Raw genomic sequence first — 26,150 nt, 5'->3', positions numbered from 1 at the left:
GAAATACATACACTACAGTTGTTCTTTTATGATTATATGTGACCGATTAATTAAATGGAATTGAATGAAATAATAATATACTAAGTACTTTTCAGGGAGATTTATTTTACTGTCTATTATCTGATATTTGCCAGTCATTTATTTGTCAAACAAAGCTATATATAAACCTGCTAAATACCTGACTGAGAAAGATGTGACTCACTCAAAAGACATTGCAGGTCTAATCTGGAGTCGACATACTTGGACATTGGCAGGAGTATGTATTTGAAGAATGAGGAGAGCTGTTGGCTTGAAACCTTAGGCAGATCAAAGGTAGCTGCAAAATTTTCACTACACCGTTTTTTTGTTTTTTAGAAGTTCCAGCAATGAGTCTGAACGATCCCCCTCTAGGTATGGAATGGTTACGACACCAGCTCTCTTAACCAGGGAGCAGCTGCTTAATCTCCACCAGATTTTGGTACGCTGATGTCCATGGGTCATAAACTAAACATCTGTCATTTACTTCATGCTGAGAATTTGAAACCAAATACTAAATATGATGGTCTCATGAAGATTTGATGTTAACTTGTCCAATTATTTTCTGTCCCTTGAAATTGTGGGACTGTGTACACACAACTACAGTTCACAGTTCATCTGATGTGGATTTAAAAACTCTGCAATTAAAAGCTGAGAGTCACACACAAAACCAGCGTGCTGGACTGTGGTGTCAAAAGAAAACCTGCCATTGTACCCGTACTATATGACTTTACTGTATCTTTTGTCACTATCTTTTTTATGGTCAAATTTAAGCCAAAACTGAACTGAAATATTCCTTAATTGATGGCTAATTAATTTGCCAAATCACTCTCACCTCTTTTCCCAAAAGACCGACTCATTTTCCCTCACACACACTTTCTTATATATATATATATATATATATATATATATGCTGGTCTCCACAGATCCACCTCCACCTAGAATAGGCACATGAGTCATGTCTGTTATTTAGGACACGAGGAAATGAGGCCTGATTTAGACCATTGTCCTGGGCAGTTTCTGGGTCAGTCCAGGGGAAAAAAAACTTATTTCTACTATATTCATAGTCCATGAGTGTGGAACATCATTTTAAATCCAACCCAATTTGACTCAAACAGAAATACAGTGTGGATTATGCCTGTAATACTTTGGCTTTTGCACTCACAAGAAGAAAAAGAGGAGAACTGTGCTATGTCAAAGGATGTTTGAAGTGGCGTATCTTTAAATATTTAATCAAAAATTGTTCACAGAAATTTCAGTGCTTAGAGAGGGCAGGCTGAGCAAAATTAAAAACATAAAGAAGCATATCATCATTATATACTGTAGGAGAGGTAGTAAAACACAAATGTTGCCCTTCATCACAGTGGAGCTCCCTGGCCGTTGGCTTCAGTTAGACCTTATTTCACGTTCCAAAAGTCTCAATGGAGGTATAAGGGGTGTGCGTGCATGTGTGTGCGTATGTGCGCGTGCATGAATCATAGTGGAATTGTATGTATTTTGCCAGCAGGGAGAGAAAGGGAGAGAGCTGACCCCGTGTCCTCAGAGGGAATGATGAACCACTCTGTATTTGTACGTGTGTGTCTGTTAGGGAGAAACTGTGCGTCCAGAGACCAGTCCTGGCAGTATATGGTCAGTTCAAGTCAATCAACTTGCTCAATACATTGACTCTCTTAACTTCTTTCCCGGTTAACCTTTCTTTGTTTTGTTTTTTTGTGAGAAGAGGTGAAAAATTAGAGTTGTGGAGAAAAAACATGCAGGTATATAAATGAAGTTTTTGGGATGGGAAGCAGAGATGGAGAGAAAGATGTGTAAGTGGAGTGGTAGCCAAGGCTTTCAGGTGTGATTTGTGAGGAGAGCACCAAGCGTTTCATCTGAATTCAGCCAGGTTCTCTGGAGAAGACATTGATCAGAATGAGATGTGAAGCGTGGCGATGAAGAGGATGAACGGGAGCCGGAGAGATAGAGGGGGGGAAGAAAAAGGAAGGGAGGCGCTTATTATTAATGTTCTCAATTCTGCGGTAATGCCTCAGAAGTAAGAGATTTAAAAAAAAGAAAACAAAACAAAAACATTTTTTTCCCTATGTCTTTCTATTTCTTCCTGCTCTTACTCAATAATGGAAGTTATCCCTCAGTGTTTTCAATCCAGTACGCTCCACTTGACTTTTAATGACACTACATTGGTTTTCGACTTTTTAAAAATCATTGGTATGGTGCTCTCATACCAAGGTTCATATTGTTATTATATTAATCTAGCCCCGAGGGCAGTGGAGAGGATTGTGGAAGCTTCTCTGTGGATTCGAACAATAGTCCAAGGAACAATAAGTCTCTCTGGTCCTTTGTTGCTTGCTATACATACTGTTCAGGCTTTGAACGATTCGGTGTATGTCTCTCTGTACAGCTCCTGAACGTTTGGGAGAGTACATACAAAAGATGGGCGTGCAGATTTCTTTTCAACCATTTAGGCTTTGGGAATTAAAAGACTCCAATGCGGGATAAAATATGTTCTAAAGAAATACATTTAGATGGACTAGCAGGGAGAAATATATTTTATACTGTACCTTTCCTAAAGTATTCTTTATTCCTTACTTCTTAACTGTGTTGTTCTTTTATTTAAAATGTCTTTTTAGCATCCCAAATTCACAAGAAAACATGAAACGGATGTGACCAATGTAATCATTTTCCTGTATGTTTTGGCTATGGGCGTGGTGAACAACATCCAAATGTTATTTTCATATCTCTGCTGGACAGTGATTTATAACCTGACTTAACCCCAACCCTCCTTAGCTCCAAATGTTTCCCCCGTTTGTGCTCCCTGCGTCTGCTGCCCCCCCATAATCATCCACCCCCTTCTCATCCCTACCTCCTCCTCCAACTGCAGATATTTCTAGACTGAGTGTGTCTCATTGGCTTTTAATGTCAAGGATTTGAAGGATCCATTATCCTGTGCTGGGAAGGAGACCGCAAAGAACTTGACCTACATTAAGGAGAAACCCTACTGACCCGACTTCATCCCCTTCTTTGCTTTGTTTTTTTCTTCCTTACATCTGTCCATCGGTATAGTAATGTAATGCATTCATGTTGCGTAATAAACATAGTGAACCTGAGCTTTTTACTTTGCAGTAAAACTATGCCCAGAAATGTTTTAAGCGTGTAAAGATGTAGCTGTGGTATTTCAGTCTGTCACAGTCAGTTTAAATGGATCAGTTAAAATAGATTCCACATGCAATCAAAAAAGTAGAAATACATCCAAAGGAACTTCCCCTGTAGCTCAATCCACCTCTCGACTTTCTATTTGTGTTCAGTATGTTCCAAACATTTTATGTATTTATGGGATTAAAACACATAAATTGCACTCGCGTAATGAGACCTACCCGCGCATATTGTTTTTTCGAGCGCTTTCAAAGCCCTCGTGAGCTATTTTGTATCCTGCATCTCTGCTCCCTGGAGCAATATTGTAGCCAGCGAGGAGAAAAACACGCTTAAGCGTGCGCAGAGTCCGCTCTCAAAACTTTCTTCTGCTTGCTTGCAACACTTTCCCCTGCTCGCGCGAGTGGGTTTTTTTTAGTGGGTGTTTTTTGTCAGTAAGGGGGCGGGCCTGGGGGCATGCCAATCACCATTGTATCCCCAAATATAATTGGTTGAGCGACTTGAATTACATTGTGTTGACTTGAATGTCACACAGAGCAATGTACTTCAGTATGTGTGTCTAAGCACTGTCTTTTGTTTCTTCCATCGTTGACATTAATCTGACAAAACACAGATCATTTTTTTGTAACTTCCTGTTGCACACATAGATGTACATTTTTTATTTTGGTAAAACTGTTTTGTTCATATTCAAGATGTAATTCTTTCTCGCTGAAAATTAGAAACATAATATTAAAAAATTCTAAAAAAAAACAAAACCTTCAGTACATACTTGAGCATTCATGCAGGAAAAATATAAGCTATTGCCTACATTAACACAATATTTTTTAGCTGTTTATAGTTTTGTCATTTTGTAGCATTTTGACACATATTGGTGACCTGTAACTTCAGATTAAGATAACATGAAGTAGTAGCTATGATACGTACTCTAGGGTAGTTGTGATATATTTTATTATTATTTAATCTATATTTTAGTATCATAACATTTATAAATCGGTAAATGTGGAAGCCCAACCAGTAAAGGCCCCCCTTCGGGTCCGACCCTGTAATTCATATAACGCCAAATCCTGTTTGTCCCGTTTGTCCTAGTGGTGTTGCCGTACCTTGCTGTCCAATTGTCGAAGTCGCTCAACCAATGATATTCGGTGATACAATGGTAACTGGCATGCCCCCAGGCCCGCCCCTTACTGACAAAAAACCACCCACTAAAAATACCCATTCCCTCGCGAGCAGGGGAAAGTTTTGCGAGCGGACATGGTTGGTGCTGTGTGACAATATGCAAACATTCAGCGTGCAGAGTGGGAATGACAGACACCATTTGCCTGATTACAAGTCAGTGTTGCACTCCATGTCTTATGTGAGGCCATCAATGGACAATCCTTAGCAGGACACTAAAAAGACACTCTTAGTTTTGATGCTTTCATAGGATTTGTTGAGATGAACAGATCCAAGACACTTTCTCACACCTAAGTTATACATCTAAGATACTACTTGGCTCCTGAAGCCTGCAAATGAACTGGAGACACTTAAACAGTATGTACTGTACTTAGTTATATTCATACCATGTTTATTGATAGACTAGTCTGGTCAGGGCCGGTCCTAGCTATGGGCAATGTGGGCGGCCGCCCAGGGCGCATTCTCCGTGGGGGGCGAACGAACGCCCGAAAAAGCAAAAAACCTCGGCAAATTTCGATACCGCTCATTAAGTTAGCGGAGCGGGCGCCCCGGGAGCGGGGTGTTGACAAGGCAGAGGGGGGCGTCGGACAGACCGATGGGGGCGCACGCATCCAGGGGCGCAACATGTGGCCAGGCCGGCGTGAGTCTGGTCTGCAGGATTCTCAGAATCAGAATCAGAAGTACTTTATCAATCCCCATAGGGAAATTGTTTTTGTTATCGCAGCTCCCAAACGGTAAGTGATAGCAAGAAAACAGTAGTAAGAAAACAAAACTTTAACAATACACCCTATAGAATATCCTGTTTTAAACAATATATACACACTATATACACATGTATAAATAGCAGTTAAATAGAACCAGTAACATTAAAAATACAAAAACAAGTGTATGTATTATATACACTTGTATATTACACTTGCATATCCCAATAACACAAACCACAACTTTAATCACTGTTTGCAGTTGCTACACTGTCCTGCAGATCAATTTGTCCAAAGGAGGGCAAACCACCTCCACATTATGTTTGGTTGAGTATTGAAGCAAGATAAACTGTTGTGTAACACCCATTGACACAAAGAACACAGGGAAGAGGGTTTAGATATTTATTATAAACAGTAGGCCCCATTCCGTCATTAAACTCCCACACACACCCATTCATGTTTGATTTAACCTGCACAAGGCTATGCATACTCTCAGCAACATTAACATTAGTAGAAACCAATGGATAGAAGCAAACGGAAAAAAAACAATGGGATGGATGGAAGCACCACTGATATTGCACATCAATGAGCAATAACAATGATCTTTTGGGGGAAGTGAAATAGATGTGAACTGCATGTTTAGTGGGCACAATCCAGTTCCACTGAATGGGGTCGAATCGGTCCAGAACATTGAACATGAAGTTACCCTCTTTCGCTTCAACACAGTTCACGTGTGTGTGGCCATGTGTGGCCACGTTCGGTCTATACATACACGAGTATGTAAGTACATCAAATTGAAAGCCCACTAACACATATTGCAATACATGTTCATAATTTCCATTTTATTTTCCCTTCCAGGGCTTTATCAAACTGCTCAACTTAGAGAGTCATAGTTTCCTTTCTGCCCGCTTTTCCAGGAACTCGTGCAGCAAAACAGCTTGATTTTATTAGACTTAAACTGCCTGCTGTACTGTAATTCATTCACATGTTGAATGCACTTTTTCACCTTAGTATTCTGTTGTTTATCTTTGTGTTGTTGTTTTAGCACAACATGTTCATCTGTCTGTATAAACTGGATTAGTCAGACATTGTTACATACACATGCATTTACAGTAAAAAAACAAACAAAAAAAAAACTGCTGTTATGCAGCAAAGGTAAGTGTCAGGTAAAGGTAAATGTTAGTGGAAAATTGGAAAATTTGATAATTACTGCAAAACTCTATAGTCTTTTTTTTTGCCAATGGAGTTGCCCCCTGTTGGCCATTAGGAACAAACTTGTCCTCATTGACTTGACTTTTCATAATTGGAGGCACTTGCATTTCACCAGTGTCATGTCAATCATCAAGCCACTCTCTGGTTTCCTCTGCTCTGCCTTTCTTCATCCAGCTCCAGTCATTCCTGCAGATCAGCGTGTTCCAAATCCGGGTCGATGAGTGTCCTAGTTCCGAGTGCGCTGGGGCCAGTGGCTGCACCAACACTTTGAATGTGCGGGACACACCCACAGTGGTGGATTGCGGGACTATGAGTCTTGTATCTGTGACAGTAGAATCCACAGCTGTGTGCGCCTGCCCAGGTAGAGAACAATCCCACCAGCCCTGCACGGCGTATCCCAGAAACCCATGCTTCAATGGTGGCATCTGTGTGGACACTCAGCATGGCTACAGGTGAGTTGAAAATGAACACCACGAAATAAAAATAAGATGAATTTACTTTTGTTATTCCAGTTACATTATAGATGCAATTACAAAATCTTGATACAAGAATCCATCTATGAAAGAACTTGAAAAAAATCCTCCTTTCAGTTGATGACGCCTGAAAAGACAATAACCTCAGACATCAATGCCATTTAGTTACCCAACAGGACAGAGCATAGAGCTGAGATATGACGGAAGCAGAAATTGCTTAAAAGTATAAATAAATGACTGATGCAATATTTTGAAACTGTTTACATGTAAACAGGGTTGTTTCCTCGTGGTTTGATTTTAATGGAAAATGATCACTTGCATTCAAAAGTGGATATTTGCAAACAAAAAACAGCAGAGTGAGAAGTGAGCTGATAACAATAGAAGTGGGCTGGTGATGGAAAAAAAATAGGCAAAATTTTTACATGATTGTACACTGCATTGGATATCTACAGTATGTGTACATGTCTCTCTGTCTCATGTGTCTCTCGCTCTCTGCCGTGGTGTGTTTAGAGATTTAGGTGGAAGTGAAAGCCATGTAGAGAACTCATTTAATACTTCGGGCAAATCTTTTTTATTTTGTGTCTCTCGCTGTCTTTGTTTTTGCTGTTGGCTGGTTATGGAGGTTAAAATTTGAGATAATTACTTTAACCTCTGTCTCTCTGTTCATGTTGGATAGTCTGTGTTTGAGCTGCCTTGTTAGCTATAAAGTTGAAGCCTCATTATGAGGTTATGAGGTCTCACTTCACAAAAACTGTTTTACCGCAAGTTGGTCGGCAGTACACAGACTGCAATACTCTTGAATTATACATATAATGATTTAATAAATCACCATGCATTGTCATTTTGAAATGCCAAAGTTCAACCATGTTTGCTTAATTATCCTCATTAGCATAGCACAAGTATCACAGGAAAATTAGTACACCACTACTGTTCAAAATCATTATATCACTGTTCTAACACACATTGTTATTATTCAACACTCTATTACCAAAACTCATAAAAGATTTTTGGTAATAGGTCTCCGTACTGTAGCATAACTGACCTACATGAAGACATAGCAACTTAAAGGTCTTCTGAAATTGATTTGACACTATATATATTTTTCCCTCCATGGTCTGATGTTTTTCTGCGTGAAACAGGATGTCGGGTTGATTGTAATGATTCATCTGATGTGAACTGCTGAGATGCTTTAAAGTTGCTGTCTGTTTCGATTTCCAGTGTTGTCAGGTCATTAGCAGATTTGTGCAATAATTTAGTGCTTAATTTAATGTATAATCAATAATGCTGAAAACCTGGACATCTTTCCATACCTTGTTTTTATTTTTGTTATATCTAAATGGCATGAACCTGATGTGGAACCAACAGGATTATTCACCGTACATTAACTGAGACGGTATATATGGCTTTTGAGAAACTGACTCCAGCGCTTCATTAATGATCCAAAGATTGTACCTCCACTGTTGATACTCACAGCCACGTCTAAGCTCTTTAAATGTACTTCCCTGAAATGGTTATCCTGAAGTACAAAAATGTTTCTGCAAAAAACCTTTAAGTTAGTTGCTTGTTGACTGCATGTCAATATCTAATATTGACACTCAAATATGTACATTTATGAAAACTGGAAAGTCACGATTTTACTGAGACCACTTTGCACTTAAGAGGAAATCATCTAAATCATTGAATTAACCTGCCAGTTGACACATCAGCTCTGGATGCACATACTAGACTTTCATGCAATTTCCAGTAATACTGGCACACCAATTTTCCCACTATGAGAAGCTTAAAATTCTAATAATGAACGAGTATAGTCAACTAATTGGAAATGAATTCATGAATAAATAATCTCAGGGCATTAGTTATATGTTTGAAAAGTCAATACATAGGTGAGGTTGTAAGCCGCTGATGCTGTTTAGATAATCCTACAGCTGGTGTACAGGATCAGGCTCAGGGTGTATATATAGAGAAATCCCAAGCTACTCATGCTGATGTGTTGATACTGAGAAAGAAAACACACATTGATATATCGGGCCTGTCCTGAGGTTTGAATGCATCCTCTTGGTACATCAAGATCAGTAAACATCTTGTGGTGCTAGCTTTATGCCAACTTTTTGATTTTGCTGGACTTGAAGAAATCTCAGTGCTGAAGCGTAGCTGGTAAAGTACCTGGCCTCTAGACTTAAGAGCTTTATAATGTGTGATGTGCTGTTTGGTTCTGTAGGAAAGAAGTTTGACACAATAAATAAGGTTCCGGTTTGGCTGTTGCCGTTGACATACCAACTACAAAGTAGCTCAGGAGTGTGTATCAGAGGAATATGAGGACGAAAACAATAACTGCTCTCACATTAATGCTTTTAAGGGCATTTCCAGCTTTCAGTATTGTCTAGCCATGGTGAATGGAGACTGATATATTTTATGAGGAGATCAGGAGAGAATATGGATGTGCGGGGAGAAATTAAAAGGAAATTAAAGGAGTGAACATAACCTCAAAGCATATGCTTTTGATACTGCACCGAGGAGATGAAGGCAACATGCCTCCGGTGTTTGCATGTAACTGCGCCGGCGTGTTCATGCTGCGTTTAGTTTAGAGGAAAACACGCTCACACAGTGTTGGTGATTAGAAAATGTGATGGAAATAAACCAATCAAAACAAAAGATGGTTTGATATAGGGAAACCTTTTTATTTAATACTATGTTCAAATAATCCCATAACCACTGAGCTCTTAATTTAAACTCCCATTTCTTTTCACATTTATTTTACTCATTAACAGCAGAGTATGTTGCTTCTCACTGGCCTGTTGTAACTCTAAATGAATAAATTAACGTGTGAATGCGATCAGTATTTTTATTCACACTGAAGGGAATTCTTGGTACACACATACAGCTGTTGGCTGCTTCAGCTACATTATTCAGGCAAGGAGGGTGTGGTTATATTAAGCATGTCTGAGGGAGTTTAATTTCTAATGTTTACTCACCTTTAGTTTAATTTACTTTCAAGTAAGAACACGGCTGTTGAGGTACCACATAACTGCATTCATTATCCATTATTTGTTATACAACCATTTGCATCAACAAAATGCATTTTGGGAAAACATAATACTTTTTTTTTTTCTTTTTTTTTTACATGGTAGCAGCATGTTAACCTGACTGCAGCAGATGGTTTGTTACACAAAACCATCTGGTTCAATAAAATACAGGGCAGGTGATTGGATGAACCATCTGTCTCATCGCCATCTATCACTGGCTAATTTCAACCAGTCAGATCAACGAACCATACAACACAGTGAAACTCTTACTGTAGTCCGTCGGAAAAGGAGCGTGAACATGTTTTCCATCCAGAAAAACCTTCAGTGTCATTCTTTGCTTTTCCTGTAATAAGGAAACACTCGCTTCTCAAACACGACACTGCCTATAGCTCATGCCGTAGCTGCCAGCAGTTCCTCGTGGGATGCTGATTGATCTGAACCACTGTTGTTTAGACACAAGTGCATAGCTTGATGTCTGGCAAGTTTCTACCAGTATTGCGAGACCTGCTAAAAATTTAGCAGCATTGCTCTAGGGATGACAAATATTGGTTGAAAACTGAAACATCTCAAACTATTGGATGAATTAGTGCTCTTATGCTGAGCTGACCAGTTCTTGACCAGCAGATTTCATTGTATTGTTGACCCTGTGTTAACTTATACGACACATAAACTTGAAACTTGAATTGCTATGAAATATTAGATGTGAAGATGATCCCTTAGCTTTTTGTCTAGGTTTGGTTACAAAGGTAGGTGCAAATTGAAATTTGAAAAGTAGGTAGTGGAGTTAATACCTAGCAACTGGGACCAGACTCAGGACCCAACTCAGTTGGTTGTACTGCTGAGCCTCTCGTGTCAATATGTCAAATAGAGTGAGTCCAAGTGGACTCACTGTCAAGTCTGGTCATGTGATCTAAACATATTTCACTTTCTGAGGTCAGGTTTCACAGCAGCTTTTTAATTGGTGGGGCATTATGCTGCTGCCAGTGTTCATCTTCTCTATCTGTTTGGGTCTCTTCTGGTCCAACACATTTTGGATGACGTCTGTTTATTATGGGGTCTATTTTAAACAGGGCACATGCTACATTTTCCACCCTTCTATTTTAGTTCAGGCCCAAAACTTTTTGGGAAGACCTCCTATTATGAATGTTATTTGTAGAAGACAGTGTTGCACTGAGACGTCATAACAGTTCTCTGTGCTCTTCTAAGACAGCAGAGAGGGGGGTGAAAATGGAAAACTAGCCACAGGATATAACCACAAAACAATCTTTTTTTCTTTTTTAACCTTGCTCCAGCTATTTAATTTCAGGCTAAATTTTTATATTTCTGAATGTATAAACACCAAGGATGGCTTGTCCCCCTTCCTTCCACTAACAATGAAACACTTGAATGGTTGTTCCATTCATCCTCTAATACCAATGCCAAAGCTCACCTACTCAGTATATAATTTTGCATATTGGCACTCACATGCCAAGAAAAACGGCAAAAAAAAATAAATGTATGAGATTGTATGAGAAATAAGCCACTGTCCTTGATACAGGGAGGACACAAAAATGTCAAGCAGATATGCAAGGAGGAAAGTGATTGCTTGAAATTCCATCTGCCTGAATGAGACAAATCTTACATACCTTCTGTTCTTGAAGAATGGGTAACATTTCTGCACATAGAGTTTAAAAACATGCCTTAAATTAAACCCTTCACCATTGAAAATTTATAGATTTTGGTTAGAGAACACAGTCAAGTCAGAAAAGTACATACCAAGAATTATGATGGGTTTTGATACCATCAACTCTGCAACACAAGTATGTTTCCTGCAAACTTTGACAAACACTGTCTGATTAGTTTGGTCATAGTTTTCCTTAGGCAACCAAAAAACAACAATTTATCCCTGTCCCACTTCAAATCCAAGATTTACATTTCTAGTCATGTGTCCATCCATTTGTTCATTATTAAAAAAATCAGCATTTCCCCCACTTTTCCTACATGAAAGCACTTGCTTTAATTTGAAGTCTCACCATTAGTGTCACCATGCTCAGATTTTGCAACATTTGTGTTCATAACATTTAGTTCACAAGGCCTTGGTGAATGCAGACCATCAGTGTTGCAGTTCCTGACAGGGTTTAATTGCCTGGCTTTTCTACTACTATGGAGACTGACTTGCAGATGAAAAAATATATTTCTTAGAATCTTCTTGGCGGGGTCTGACTTAAAATACAGCTCTTGTTTGCTTCTGTGTTACCTAGTGTTATAAATAGAAGCAAATCTTTCACAGCCTCCTACCCGGTGAGGAAAAAATGTAGCATGTATCCTGTCACATACTGCCAGTTCTTGTTTCAAAGTGAACTGAAGGAAAGTGTCTTCATTAGCATAAATCATTCTGTAAACAAGGCCAAAACTGGGGTGAGAGCGTTTCAACAAATCCTTTTAACTACAAACATGATGACGAAATAAGCTCTTTGGTGCTTCTAGTGGTAGACGAGACATGACCCTGTTTAACTTTGTGTAATTCAGCCTGATGCTTTGTGTGTCCTCAGGCCTGGATCTTTAATGGTTGTGAAGGGCTCTTTGCAACCAATTAAATGAAACGCCAATGTTGAGACCTAAGCTTTTATCGCTGTCTCAACTGTATATATCTCCAGATTTTGAAAGTTATGATGAAATTAAGACTCATTTTTTTACACTGCAAGCTGGAATCTTCTGATGCATATTGTTGAACTCTATAGGGGTGACATTTTATATAGTTAAACAAAGCTACAGTTGCGCTCAGGGCTCTAAATTAACTTTTTTGATCACCAGCCAATGTGGATGGTAAGTTTCTGAAGTTACCAGCTAATCAGAATTTCCACTAGCCACATTTTTTCCCGTGCAAAAAAGACAGATTATGAGAGCAACTGAATTAATTTGATAATTTTATTAACTAAAGCTTTAAATTAATCTTACAATCAAGTTGGGAACTTACATACAAAAATGATCCTAACATTTTATTACTCATTAACCCTTACATACTATTCAGGGTCTAATATGACCAATTTTTTTGTACATAACAATAAAAAGAAAACATTAAAACCCGGTGGGGTTTGAAGTCACGTGCAGGACGGACCAAATACGCCATGCTCACGCAACGCGCCGGGAAGCCTGTTTGACCAGTGAGAGCACGGGCTGTGCGGGTTCCGCGATCACGTGTCCCGCGAAATAAATGGTAAAGGGCCTCATTTATCACCAGCCAAGCTGGCTAGTGAGTTTGTTTTAATACATGCCAAAATGTATTTTCACCCGCATTTGGCGAGTTGGCGGGTGTTAATTTAGAGCCCTGGTTGCGCTACAATGTAGATGGTAGAACCATCCAGACCTTGATGTTGTCTATAACTACTGCAGCTTTTGTTTATTCATGTTGTATATAACAATATTTGTTGCATGATGAGGCTAAGTGGCTAGCTGACCTGACACTGATTATACTACTGATCATACAGTGTAGTGAATTTAGCTGTGGTTACTTCATGTACAGCTAGCTAAAAAAAAAAAATATTCCATGTTTTTTTCTAAGATAGCAAAGTTGTCAAATCGCAAGTTTTTGATCAGAAATAATATAATACATGTACAACTGTCCATAGTTCCAACAGTGGTATTGCACTATGAGCTATTTGTCTTTTTTGGCTTCTTTGTTAGGAAGATTGTGTTAAAGTCATGTTAAGCTAGCGATTTCAATAGTTTAATGTGGTAGTGAGATGGAAAAGCCACCAGGATCAGGATCAAAGCAGGTTTAAGAAAACACTGATCAACTCTTACTTTGTGGTTAGGATAAAGTGATCTGTCTTATCTGCCAACAGGTAAATTTGGTGCTCAAATCATATGCTGTCCATGTTAGTTAAGCCTGTGAACCTGTCTGAGATACAATATAAATAAACTTGCACTGGTAACTGTAACTTAAAGCTAAATACAGACCAAAATTGGTGGACAATCAAAGAAAAGGCCACACCATTTAACAAACTGAGGTTCTTTACATTTGCTAATTAGTGGTTAAGCTGCTCAATGGGCGTAGTAGTAGCAGCTATTAATTTGTCTAGCCTGTAGAACTGAGTCCAAATATAAGTACTTAATTTTGAGGAAAAAAAGAAAAATCTGTTTGACATTCATATCTAATAACACTAAAATTAGGATTACAACTGAAATTAATGACAGATTTAAGTTTGAAATGAAAATGTAGAGAGATCTACATTTGCACAGGGAACCAGTGAAGCACATATACATTTACATCAGACCACTGGCAGAAAAATTGTTGTCCCAGCTGCTGTGACAGGTGTTCTATGCTTAAGATATTCAAATATGCAATTCTGAAGCATAGACATAGACATAGATGTTCAGCTCCACACATGCATACCCCCTTTGAACATATGTGACCACAGATGAACATAAAGTCTCACTGCACACGTGTCCACTAAGCTTTCTTGCTGTGTTGGAGAAGTTAATTTTACCCTTCAGCTTCATTTAATTAGAAGCAGTGAGTGAAAAGGGCAGGATTTCATTCTGGCTGGCCGGAGCCAGCGTGTAATGTAGCTCACTGCTGGACCAGAGCAGGATGACTGGCTGGATACACGTTAGACATAATCCCTGGATTACACACATGCACATACACGCACATGAATACACAAGCATTTGAGGTGGACATTTTCTCCTCTCATTCTCTCCCTGTTAATTTTCCTGCAAACAATGTTGCATTGTTTTGAATGTTGAGGTGCCTTTTATTACTTAGTTAGTATTAGTATTACTTAGATATCCTTATAGCTATAGGCATCACAAATGAAGGTATTCTATTGTGTAAGATCTGTGAGACCTTGATGAGACCTTTTCATGCATTTTGCATCCGTATCCATAGTTTCTCCTCCTCATGCTAGAAAGAAGAACACGAGGCAAGGGGTTGGAATCATAAACTACACTGCTAGATGCCACTAAATCCTACTCGCCGCTTCCTTAAGTCATCAAGCAACATATTTTTCCAATTATACTATATCTTATACATTTTCTACAGCAAGATCGGATTAGTGTGAGATCCACTGCAGTATTGAACATCATAACAATATTGACCAGTATTCCGTTTTGTTCTTGGTCTCACCTGGTTCCAGTTGTGTTTCATTTACTATCTTTAGATTCATCCTCCTATCCCAGTGAATTTGTAGATTCCTAACTGTTGTGGCTAGGTGAGGAATGATCATGTATTTTATAAAATCTAGATGTCGTATGTCTACTGTTATTCCAAACAAATCCAGATGATTTTATACTAGGTACATGGTGTCACTGAATGGAAATAATAATACATAATTAAAACAAGCAGTCATTCCCATAAGGATGTTCACATCCCCTTACAGTGTCTTACAGACAGAAATAATAACGTCACAGTGAATTAAAAGTTAAAGGCACAACTGGTACAGAACATTGCTGTCCTGATTCTAATACATTTCAGTCTGTTAAAGGAAGGGGGGGACTTGGGATGTGTGGTTGGAAGTGTGAGAAAAGTCATCAAGAGCATTGTGTTGCTTTTTCTGTAGTTTTATGGTGTATATTTCAGCAAGGGTCACTGTTGTTTGTCCAGGCATTTCCTGTCTTGTGCTGAGGTGTTTCCATACCACGGTTATTCCAAAGGTGTAGATACTCTCTGTCCCAGGACGACAACATTTCGTTATGCCTTTCAGTGATAGGGGAAACCTTGACGTGAAGTCTTTGCTGCACTTTCTTCAGCTCTGTGTAGTGCATTTGCAGCAGAAAGTAGGAGTTTCTGCTGTGCTTCACTTGTTAAATGTCCTGACCTTTTATGACTAAGGGTAGGTAGTCATTATGACTGTTTCCCGAAGAGCTTCAAACTGTTAGATGCACAATTAAAAAATCTGGTTTTGTAAGCTGTGAAAGAAAGGCAGAAAAAAAACTGAAGCAGAATTCAATATTAACTGAAACAACTTAATAGTGGGAAATACAGATATACAGATATATGTGTGTCATTACCATCATTGGACACGAAGGAGGGAGGAATTCTGTTGATTAGTATAGCAGAGTTCAGACTTGGAGAATTAAGAGAGTACTGAAATTGTTCTGGAGACTTGCTGTAGTCAAGCAACAAGCAAGCAAGTGACTGATTTCTCTTTAAATGTGTCACCTCCCTGAACATTTATATTGAAGTGTCACTGTATCTGCACTGTAAAACCTCTGCTTGCATTGTTTCACCTATCGTGACACACTCCTCTTTCGGCCTGGACATCTGCTTCCTCTCCATTTAATTAATCGTGTACTTGAAAGTAATGCTGGACAAATTCATCTTCATTTAACCATGATTATTTAAAGAGTGAAAAGTAGGGTCTAAGGTAAGCTTTCTCTATTGACCCCATTGTTCTAAATGTCTCCTCTAAAGCAGGAGACTAAGCCTTTACTTGTGATGAACAAGTTAAAATGGTATGAATGATAAATTGCAGCTTCTGCTGCCTTTTAAAATATCTGCTGCATGTCCTTTATGAAAAGTGAATGTAGGGCAGAATAAAAGTGCAGAAAATGTTTCTTTGTGAAGTATCAGCCAAATACATGACAAGGAGAGAACCAGGCAAAGTTGTCAACCTGGAGACACAGGTGCTGCATGACTGTCACATTTTCAATCACACTACAGTACCTGAGCTCTGTAACATCTGCTGCATGATTCTCTGGGTTTAGAGGAGGAGAGAAATTGGATGTCAAGGATGGAAAAAAATACAGGTAAAATGGGGAAGAGAAGTAAAGAATAAATTAATTCAGGAAAAGAATAGAGCAATCATATACGTAGTGGGATTAAAAGTAATGAAGAGAATAAAAGAAAACTAGGAAAGCTGAAGACCAGAGGGATATAAGTAGAAGAGAGGAAGCACAGGAGAGATGAAGGGAGAAAAAAATAATGTAGATACAATAAGAGATCATACATGATATAATTACTATAAGATAGTTCTCTGTTCCAGAGGATTTTATAACCCCCACCTCAACACATACCAACACACAAAAAGAGATTATGGCCCAAGATTGAAGGAGGAACATGCAGATAAAAGAGGCGCTGGGATTAATAATGAGATTAGGGGAATGAGGGGGTTGGGGGTGGGATTACAGCTGCCAGGCCGATGTTAACAAACGCAATTCCCAAGAGACAGTGAATGAGCAAAACAAAGCTGCCATAAGAGGATTGGAGGGTTTGCCCATTGTGACTAAAACTATGTCTCAGATTGTCTGGTGCTTAGAGAATTAGGGGGGCATTGCCAACATGGAAATACAGGCATAGATGTTTCCTCTGAGCCTCCAGTCATACACACTAATATATACCCATGTAAACATTTTGGACACACCTTCTTATTCAGTGTGTTTTTTGTTTTTTTAAACTTATTTTCCACATTGTAGATTAACACTGAAGACATCACTGTGAAATGACACATTTAGAATTATGTGGTGAACAAAAAGTGTAAACAAAGCAAAATATGTTCTGTATTTTAGATTTAGTATCCACTTTGATGACAGCTTTTGTATCTCTATGAAGCATTTATGTGGGCTCTGAGTTTCTATTAATTGGCAATTTCTAAGGCTGGCAACTGTAATGAACTTTTCCTCTGCAGCAGAGGTAACTTTGGACTTCTTTTCCTGGGGCGGTCCTTATAAGAGCTGGTTTCATCGTATAATTTGATGTAACTGCACTTGAAGATTTTTTTTTTGAAGTTCTTAAAATTTTCAGGCTTTACTGACCTTAATGATTTAAAGTAATGATGGACTGTCTTTTCTCTTTACTTAGCTGAGCAGATCTTGCCATAATAAGAATTACTACAGTGGTTGAATTATTTCATTCAATTTTATACTATTTAACTTTTATGAAGGCACACCTGTTAATTAAAAATCATTCCACCTGACGACCTCATAAAGCTGGTTGAGAGAAAGAGTGCGCAAAGCTGTCCTCAAAGCAAAAGGTTGTTACTTTGAAGAATGTAAAATAAAATGTACATAATTTATGTATGTAAAATATTTTGCTTTGTTTACACTTTTTTTTTTGTTTGTTTTTAATCGGATGATTATGTCTGTCCAGTAATTTTATTGGTCCAATATGTGTGTGGGCAGGCAATTATAAAACGCAGGAAATTAACCAGATGGGAGGCTGACATAGCCATTGCTTCATTCCATCTGTGTTTTCAGTACTTCCTACATTATTCAATGACTTGGTTACTCTGTGTCATCAATTTATCATCATCATCATACTCATACTCCGTCAAGGAGTCATTGTACTCCTTGTCAGTTCTCAGTATTTGGTAGTTTCTATACATGTATAGGAAATGCATTAAAGACATGCATTTTGACTTTTGGACTTTAGAACACTGTGGAGTTATCCCAAAAAAAACAAAAACTAACAAAGTAGTTTGGTGCTCATATGTGTGGTGTTTATCCAGGTCTTTACTAAGGGTCAGACTACTGTACGTGTTGGAGTAGTAAATTGGGTTCCAATACATATAAGAGACTACTGCCATGACCGATTCCTGACTGTTTTCCAGGTATTAGTTGAACCCTGTGTGTCTCCATGCAAAGGGAGATAATCCAAGCAAAAATATAAAAAAAAATAATAATAAAATAAAATAAATTAAAAAAAAAGGTAGAATTATGAGAGCAGATTTCCCCAAAATACAAATACCTTTGGATTCTATGTTTTATTTAAGTTGGTAATTGTTGTATAATCCCAATATTACATGACAGGGTGTACTTTACCGTCAGTATTAGCACTACACAACTCTGCACAACTCATCGTGCCAATGAAAGTAAAGCACACTCTCATGTAATGTTGCTTTATTATCATGCTTATGTGTTTCTGTGTCTAAAGGCAGTGAAGTGACATGTCACTCTTTTATTTGTGGCACGTATTGTACATGCTGTATACATGTACATGGCTGTGTTATTTCACTGTATATGCGTGTCCACGTGTGTGCACATTTGTCTTTCCTCTTTCAGTCCTGGAAGAGAGCAGCGGCAGGAAAATTAGCAGTACAACAAAGGAATACTTGGATGAGAAATGAGCTGTCTGCAGAACACCAATGAGATGTGTGTGTCAGTGCATGCCCATGGTTTTTCAAACACACATCTCTGTGTGGGTTTTCCAGGATCCACAGAACGAGTATCTTGAGAAGCAGTTGAAGTGTGAATAACATAACCAATGAAAAAGTCACATATTAAGAGCTGAGGAATAGCCCTGGGGAAATACCTTGTTTCTTTGGGCAGTGTGTTTGTGCGTATAGTCAGGGGAGAGGCTGTGTATGCAATTTGTGTATTTCACGTTTACTAACAACAGGTGGACTGAGTGAGGGGAATTTGGTTTGAAGGAATGCAAGGCTTTCTTAGCAGATCCATATATGGCTATTAAACAGAAATGGATGATAAGGTGGTGTTTTTCAGAATCTAATAAATGAGAGCAAATTATACACAGAGCCTTAAAAGTCCACATGCAAAAGGTTAAAAATGATTGCAGACTGAATAATTAGATATGTCTTGTTCAAGGATGTGAAACAGTAATGACAAACCATCGGGTACTCTGCTCTACTCTAATGTCATTTTGAACCATTTAGTCCTTTTCAATGCTGAAAATGTCTTTAAGCCTTCATAAAAAGTGCATGATTGGAGTGACATACATAACATAATAACATAGAATTTCCAGCATACATTTACCTCATGCTGTTTTATTTGTTAGTTTAATTGACTCTTTGTGTACTGTAAATTCTGGGTGATCTCTAGGCAAGCTCTCTGTTCAATTACAGTGATTTGGTGAATTAAGTCAGTCCAGTCCACAACACACAAACAAAACTCACACCAACTACAGTAGCTGTGGCTTCCTCTGCACACAGCACGATGTCTGGATGTCATAGAACATATTCCACTTCAGAGATCGGTTCCTTAAACATTACAAAGAGCGTAGAAGTCGCAGTTTGCTTGGTTTTAGTTGATAAGCTCACACACTCACAAACACACACACACGCACAAACACACCTCAAAAATCACCACCACCATCTCAAGTCAACACCTTTCCTTTCAGTACTGATGTTCAGTTGGTTGAAGCATTACATTCATTGAGGAAATATTAAAATGTGTTAAAAAGCTGAAGCCATCACACCTCAGCTGGAATGTCTCCAAATAAATAATGAGGCTGTGCACATTTTTATGCATGTGGCACAGCAGCAGTTACTTATCATTTTCACTTTCATTACTTATTCCTAATCATTAATTCTACCATCACTGTGACCAGATCAGTCAGGATCATCGTAAATGGCATCCTGTACTTCAGACACATGAGCTGTAACACAGAGATCCCATGTTCATCCAGTCAAATTGTTTGGAATGAAGTAGCTGTCCTCAGGATAATGGCTGAGCTCCATAAAATCTGTCTGTAACTTTTACTGTAAGTAAAAGTCTAAACTCAGTTTCCTCTGGGGCGACATGAATGTCTCACAATATTTGCACTAATGGTATTATAGTGTGCATAGATGCATTTGCATGAACTTTACTCTCTATTTATTGAAGTAAATAAACAAAATATGGCAGCAGGTAGAATAAAAGCCCATTCTAATATATCACATATACCATATCAGGTCATCTCCCAGACTCTGAGTTATTACTTACAGTTAATTAAAATCTCAAAAGAATTGATGGAGCTGCTTGATGATCCTGTGCAGTGCAAACTATCATATATTTTTGTACAGCCCTTTTGCTGGAAAATGTGTGCACATATAAGAGGCAAGGAGAGGCTCCAAGGTTATGAGACAAATTAAATAGTCTGTAAAATGATTTCTTAAACCAACAATAATTATTTATGGAACTAATAATATAGCATTTCAAAACAGCTGCTCAAAAGACATTTCTCACCAATTTCTGAAATTGGTCCAATATTGAGCGAGAGTGCTGCAGACAGCACCCACAAAAATAGTGTGATGTTATATGTAGACTGAACCCACATGCAGGCAAACTCATCTCCACTCGAGATCAGCCTAAATAAGGGCGGTGTCATCCACAAACTGATGGCTGGAGGTACAGCTGTTGGTGTACAGGGAGAAGATACTAAAAATATCAAGAGAGGAACGAGAAGGAGGTTAGCAAATGTTAAAACATAAAGGATCTTACTCTTTAAAGAAAAGCTCTTTCTCTGTAGGGTCCGTCCTTTCCATAATGTTGTCAGACATGTATAATCTTGTAATAATTTTATATATAATCATGTACAATGTGAGCCTATCAGTGGTAAAAACATGGACTTTTAATGGAGGTCAATTGACGGTGAACTATAAGGATTACATTGCACTTAGCTTCATGGTTGCAACTCTCACTCAATAGTTAGTTTTAGCAATACTATATTTTTCTATATTAAACCCTACTGAATGCAACACGTCTGTACATTTGAAATTTCATAATGTTTTTTTGGTCAAGTGGAATTATTGCACATCTGTTTGTTTAAATCAGTGGTAGATGTAGTATAAAACAAATATATTAAACGTCTGTATTGTTTCTGAAAATCTGGACATTCCCTGGTGAGATAAATGGGTCACAGGCCAAAAAAAATGTATGTTTGCAGTATAGGAAGCATCCTAGAATGAAAGCGTCAAAAGACTGAAAGACAGGAGAATAAGAAAAAAATGTATGTATTTAGAAAATGATAGCAGAGCAGGCGAAAGGTTAAGTTTTGACAGGAAACAACAGGACATGAGTACTTGAATGTGTGAAAATACAGAGAGTGGAGTTTCCTAGTGATGTAGTGGTTCTCCCTGTGGTTTCACCACTAATGAGAACATCTGCATCAGTGAAACAGACAGTGAGAGAGAAATAGCCAAAGGGCAAGACTGTATGAGAGGAGAAAACAACTAGATTCAGAGAGTGTGAAAGAAAAGAAAAATAGTTGAAAGAACAAAATACAGTAAGTGGTTCAAAATAGGGGGACGGAGATTAGAAGACTACAGAAGACTCTCTTCTTGGAACCAAATTGTCAAGGAATAGCACCAAAATACTCAGTCATCTGCTTATTGCATTCATAAATTCATGTAATTTTGGCTCTTGATTCCCTTTTCTCCCCAAGGTGCCAATGCCCAGCACAGTTCGAGGGGCCTGAGTGCCAGCAGAACAAGCACAGTTTCCATGGCAACGGCTATGCTTGGTTTCCACCCATAACGCCTTGTTTCGAGAGCCATGTGTCACTGGAGTTCATCACTGACGTGGCTGACGGATTGCTGCTGTACAGCGGCCCCTTAGCCCAGCTGCAGGCCTGGGACCACGAGGACTTCATGGCCATAGGTAGGAACATCTAAAGCTTAACACCATGTCCTATCTGGCTCTGATTCCAAATTCTTCACTGTTTGAGAACGACTGTCAGTGAGATGAGATGGAGAAATGCATTTAATTGACTTGTATTTTTGTACAGGCACTCTGTATGACAGGTAGGGAGGCAGAGGAGGGGTTCAGAGAGACTGTTTCCCTCAGCTCCATCTCCTCTGAGAAACTGCAAGAGAGCATTTCAGACTACACTGGTTTCATTTCAACAATACTTGAAAGATTGATGTGGCTTCATGCTGTGTTGTAACATTTAAAAAGAAATTTAAAGCTGTCTTGCCTAAGGGGGTTATTGACTTAAATCAGATGCCAAATAAGTTTTCACATACCATAAACGTAAAAGAAAAAGTGCTGGAAAAGTTGAGAAACATAAATATAAAATAGACAAAAAGTATTTATCTGTTTAAAAAAATTCCAAAAAGTTTTAAGGTTGGTGCAGGAATATGCAAAGGAACATGCACAATGTACAGAGAGAATATTCCAAAAGATGTGCAGTAATGTAATTCATTGTGACATGTGGAGACTGTACTTTAATGTGAGGGGGATAGGAGCCCGTGTCAGGCGAGAAGTCCCGACCCTTATTAATGAGGCCAGGCTCAGTTGGGAGGGAATTGTTCATGTGGCATGAGGTTGTGGTCCTCAGGGTCTTGCAGGTGTACATGTAGAGGTACATGGTGGCAAATTGATGCCAAAAAAACCTTAAATGATGCAGTGTCTTTGTGTCTCAATGCGTTTGTCTTTAGCAGTGGCAGCAGTATCTCAATTGGTGAGCATGGACTGGTAGAAGTGCAGGTTAAACTTGTTCAGCTCCCGCAGGACGTACTTCCTCTGCTGGGCTTTGTTAGTGATAGAGCTGATGTTCAGCTCCCACTTGAGATCCTGAGTGATGATTGTGCCACGGTGTCAGCTCGGGAGTCACACAGGGTGATTCGGGTGAGGCTGGATTCCTTCTGAAATCTACTTACCTTCTCCACTGTCTTTACAGTGTTGAGCTCCAAGTTATTTTGGCTGTACTGGGTCACCAAATGGTCAACCTCCCACCTGTAGATGAACTCATCTCCTCTAGAGATGAGCCTAATGAGGGTGGTGTCATTCAGAAAGTGATGACTGTAGGTGCAGCTGCTGCTGTACAGGTAAAAAGTAAAAAGTGAAATCCATGGCTCTTATTAGGGGAGGTGTAGAATGGAGGGATTTAGTGTGGGAGGATAAAGAAGTATAAATATAGGAGGTATTCACTCTACTCAATAAGCTGTACTGAGGCAAAGCAGAATCCAGACAACCTACAGCAGTAATTCCTAACCAGAGGGACTTGTACCACAGACCATATGTCTGCAAAAAAAAAAAAAAAAAGTTCTGATTTTATTTTTATTTTGTTTAAATCTAGTCAGCTGTAACACCTTTGGATTGTGAGTGCACAATAAAATTGGCAAATTGGATTGCAAGCAGTCGTGACAGCACTGACCTTTGAGTGAACAGAGTTTACAGTGAAAGAAGCTGTCAAATATTAGCTTTAACTTTACTAAAGTAAAATTACTAACTACCTTTGTCAAAATAGTTTGCACACAGGTAGAAGTCAGGAGTCGATGGTATAGATACATCTTTTAGTAAGTAAGTAAGGATCCAAACTAACACATTTGCTAACTGTCGTGCTTGTTAGCTCAGAGCTTTTTAATCAATAAAATTATTTCTTGAATGAAAGGATGTACAATACAAAGGAAAACTACCCAGGGGAGTAAATGGCCTAGTACAAAGGAAATAGAAGGAAGCTTTGGGGCTATTGTAAAAAATAGGCTTGGCTTTCAGACAGTTGTGATACAGGTGGTCGATTGTAGAAATACATGTTTTATATTGTGTCTTTTCTTTGCATACTATGTGGGAACTTTTAGTGACCGTGGTAACAGGGCAATAAGTTCATGTCTGTGTTCAGCTCAGCTTGTTAGTTAGAGAGCTGCTTTCTCTATTTAATAACCTTTTAGCTTATTCCACAAAGTCATGTACAATCCCGAGAACAAAATGTCATGGTAGGTAAACAGCAGAGGACAGGGGAAAATTACCAGCTGGTGTCTTTGCATTAGCTCACCAACTACAGCAGTTAATTAGCCCTGCCAGTATAGTCACTATGTCACCAAGCATGACTATATTTTATATAATAACATAGATTTTTAAGAACAGGTATGACAGCTATAAAAAGGACATCCCATCTTAAAGCATATGGTCATTGTTAGGTATACCTAATTTCTGTTTCTGCCTCAGGAGGCAGAGTGTTAGTACAAATGGACAAACTGGAGAAATACACCCTACTGCACCTCTCAAATTCCCCTTTTCATTTAGCCTAAAGACTAAGCATTGTTATTAGACAAGAACGGAAATCCATTTCAGGTTTAATTCCCTGTGTGTATTAACTTGCCACGACCTAAGGATTAGGCAGTGACAGCCACACTTACACAGTTGCGCGCACACACACTCTCAGTGATTTTGATCTTATTAAAGCTGACACTCCATGCATGTTGATGTGTAGGTGTTGCTTCCCATTAAAACATTGTTTTTACACAAATGCTGCTTTATAAAAGAAGGAAAAATGTGTAGCGGACAGTCCACTACACACAGAGACACACACACACCTGCGGCTCAGTATGATAAATACAGTGAACTTTGGTTAGAAAGATCTAAACATGTGTAAAATAAGCTACGACAGGTTAACATATCTTTCTCTCTCTCAAGGAAACATCGTTTTTTAATTTATTTTTTTATTGCTGTGATAATATTGTGAAGTTTAAGGACAATAGAGCATGCTGAATTGAGCGTGGCAGGCAGGAATTATAGACAGACGGAAACAGGGAACAAAATGTCTTGTACGTCTCGGTATATTTAGTGTTTTAATCTGAGAGACTAACGCCTCCTTGTCTCTCTTGCTACTTCTTCCCTTGCATCGGTCCTCTCTCTCGGGAAAGATGCTGTTGTTCCATCACTGCCAAAGTAATATGTGTGGGAGGTGAGGTCTGCCTGCAGACCTGGACGAGTTGTGTGTAAGTGTGTGTATGCAGGTTTACAGTGTAAATCCTGAATTATTTCTCTATCTTTGGTCGGTGTCAGAGGCTCTGTGTGCATCGGAAAGCCAGTCATGTGTTATTGGATCCTAAAGAGTTAATAGGTTTGTGGAGTTGAGGCTGATCCGTCACTGTGCAGAGTGTAATTAGTCAGGCTGTACATATTTAGAGCTCTAATTAACTTGCTTCAAGGTTCACCTACTGCATGAAACAAATCCATTGGCATGACAAAACTGCGCTCAACCTTAACTGCGTTAAAGCATATATGTGAATGGATGTAAGTCTATCAGTGCATGAATAGTTTAATGTCAAAATGATTTGTTGAGACCCTTATCTGATATTTAAAGGTGGAAGCTGATGATGCGTCATTATTTTATGCCGGTAATCTCTGTACCGACTTTTGAATTATGAATATGATTCAGCATTTGCATTAACAATAGCATTAAAGGATCATTCTAGTTCATTATAACGTTATTCTATCGGTCTGAAGAAAAAGGAATTGCTGAGATCTGGGAACATTGAACAGTGCAGTGGTCGTGACGAATTTTCTGTTGTTCCCCTATTGATCCTCTGCATACTGCAGCCTGTGTATGATATACTGTATATAGTGTGTCACTTCCAGGTTCCCGTGTATTTGCCAAAAGATCCAGAGACTAACTGCTTCTCATTTGTTGGTACGGTGGGTCAAAGTTGAGCCTGATGTGTGACACAATTTTACAGTTCACCTTTGTGTTGTCCATCAAATGAGTTTCGGGGCTGGTTCACAACTTTTTTCACAATACTGATAGTTGAATATTCAGTTCTATCATGAAACAATCACTTTCTAAACAACTAATAATGTTTTTGGGGTTAATGGTATAGCAGCTTTTACGTTGTTGTTTTGTTTTTTTTTTGTTTTTTTTCTAGACTCAGGTGTAATCCACCCACACAACACAAGGATTTTATTGTATTTATTTTTATCTTGGACACCTAATGCACAAACCCATCTGATATACAAATATTATTAAAAAAACATATTCAGCAGCCACA

General features: G+C 38.7%; 1 protein-coding gene across 1 annotated transcript in view; it reads left to right on the top strand.

Moving 5' to 3' along the window:
* LOC109139107 (neural-cadherin) overlaps window positions 1-26,150 on the top strand; it is a 267,154-nt gene that overhangs the window by 169,611 nt on the left and 71,393 nt on the right. Inside the window, exons 26-27 of the mRNA XM_027281561.1 lie at window positions 6,423-6,700; window positions 21,824-22,038. Coding sequence (XP_027137362.1) covers window positions 6,423-6,700; window positions 21,824-22,038 — 493 coding nt within the window. The remainder of the gene's footprint in view (window positions 1-6,422; window positions 6,701-21,823; window positions 22,039-26,150) is intronic.

This window comes from Larimichthys crocea, chromosome VIII (assembly GCF_000972845.2).
Source record: "Larimichthys crocea isolate SSNF chromosome VIII, L_crocea_2.0, whole genome shotgun sequence".
NCBI classification, from domain to species: domain Eukaryota; kingdom Metazoa; phylum Chordata; class Actinopteri; family Sciaenidae; genus Larimichthys; species Larimichthys crocea.
The sequence above is the reverse complement of the archived record's forward strand: the minus strand, read 5'-3'. Positions and strand labels throughout refer to the sequence as shown.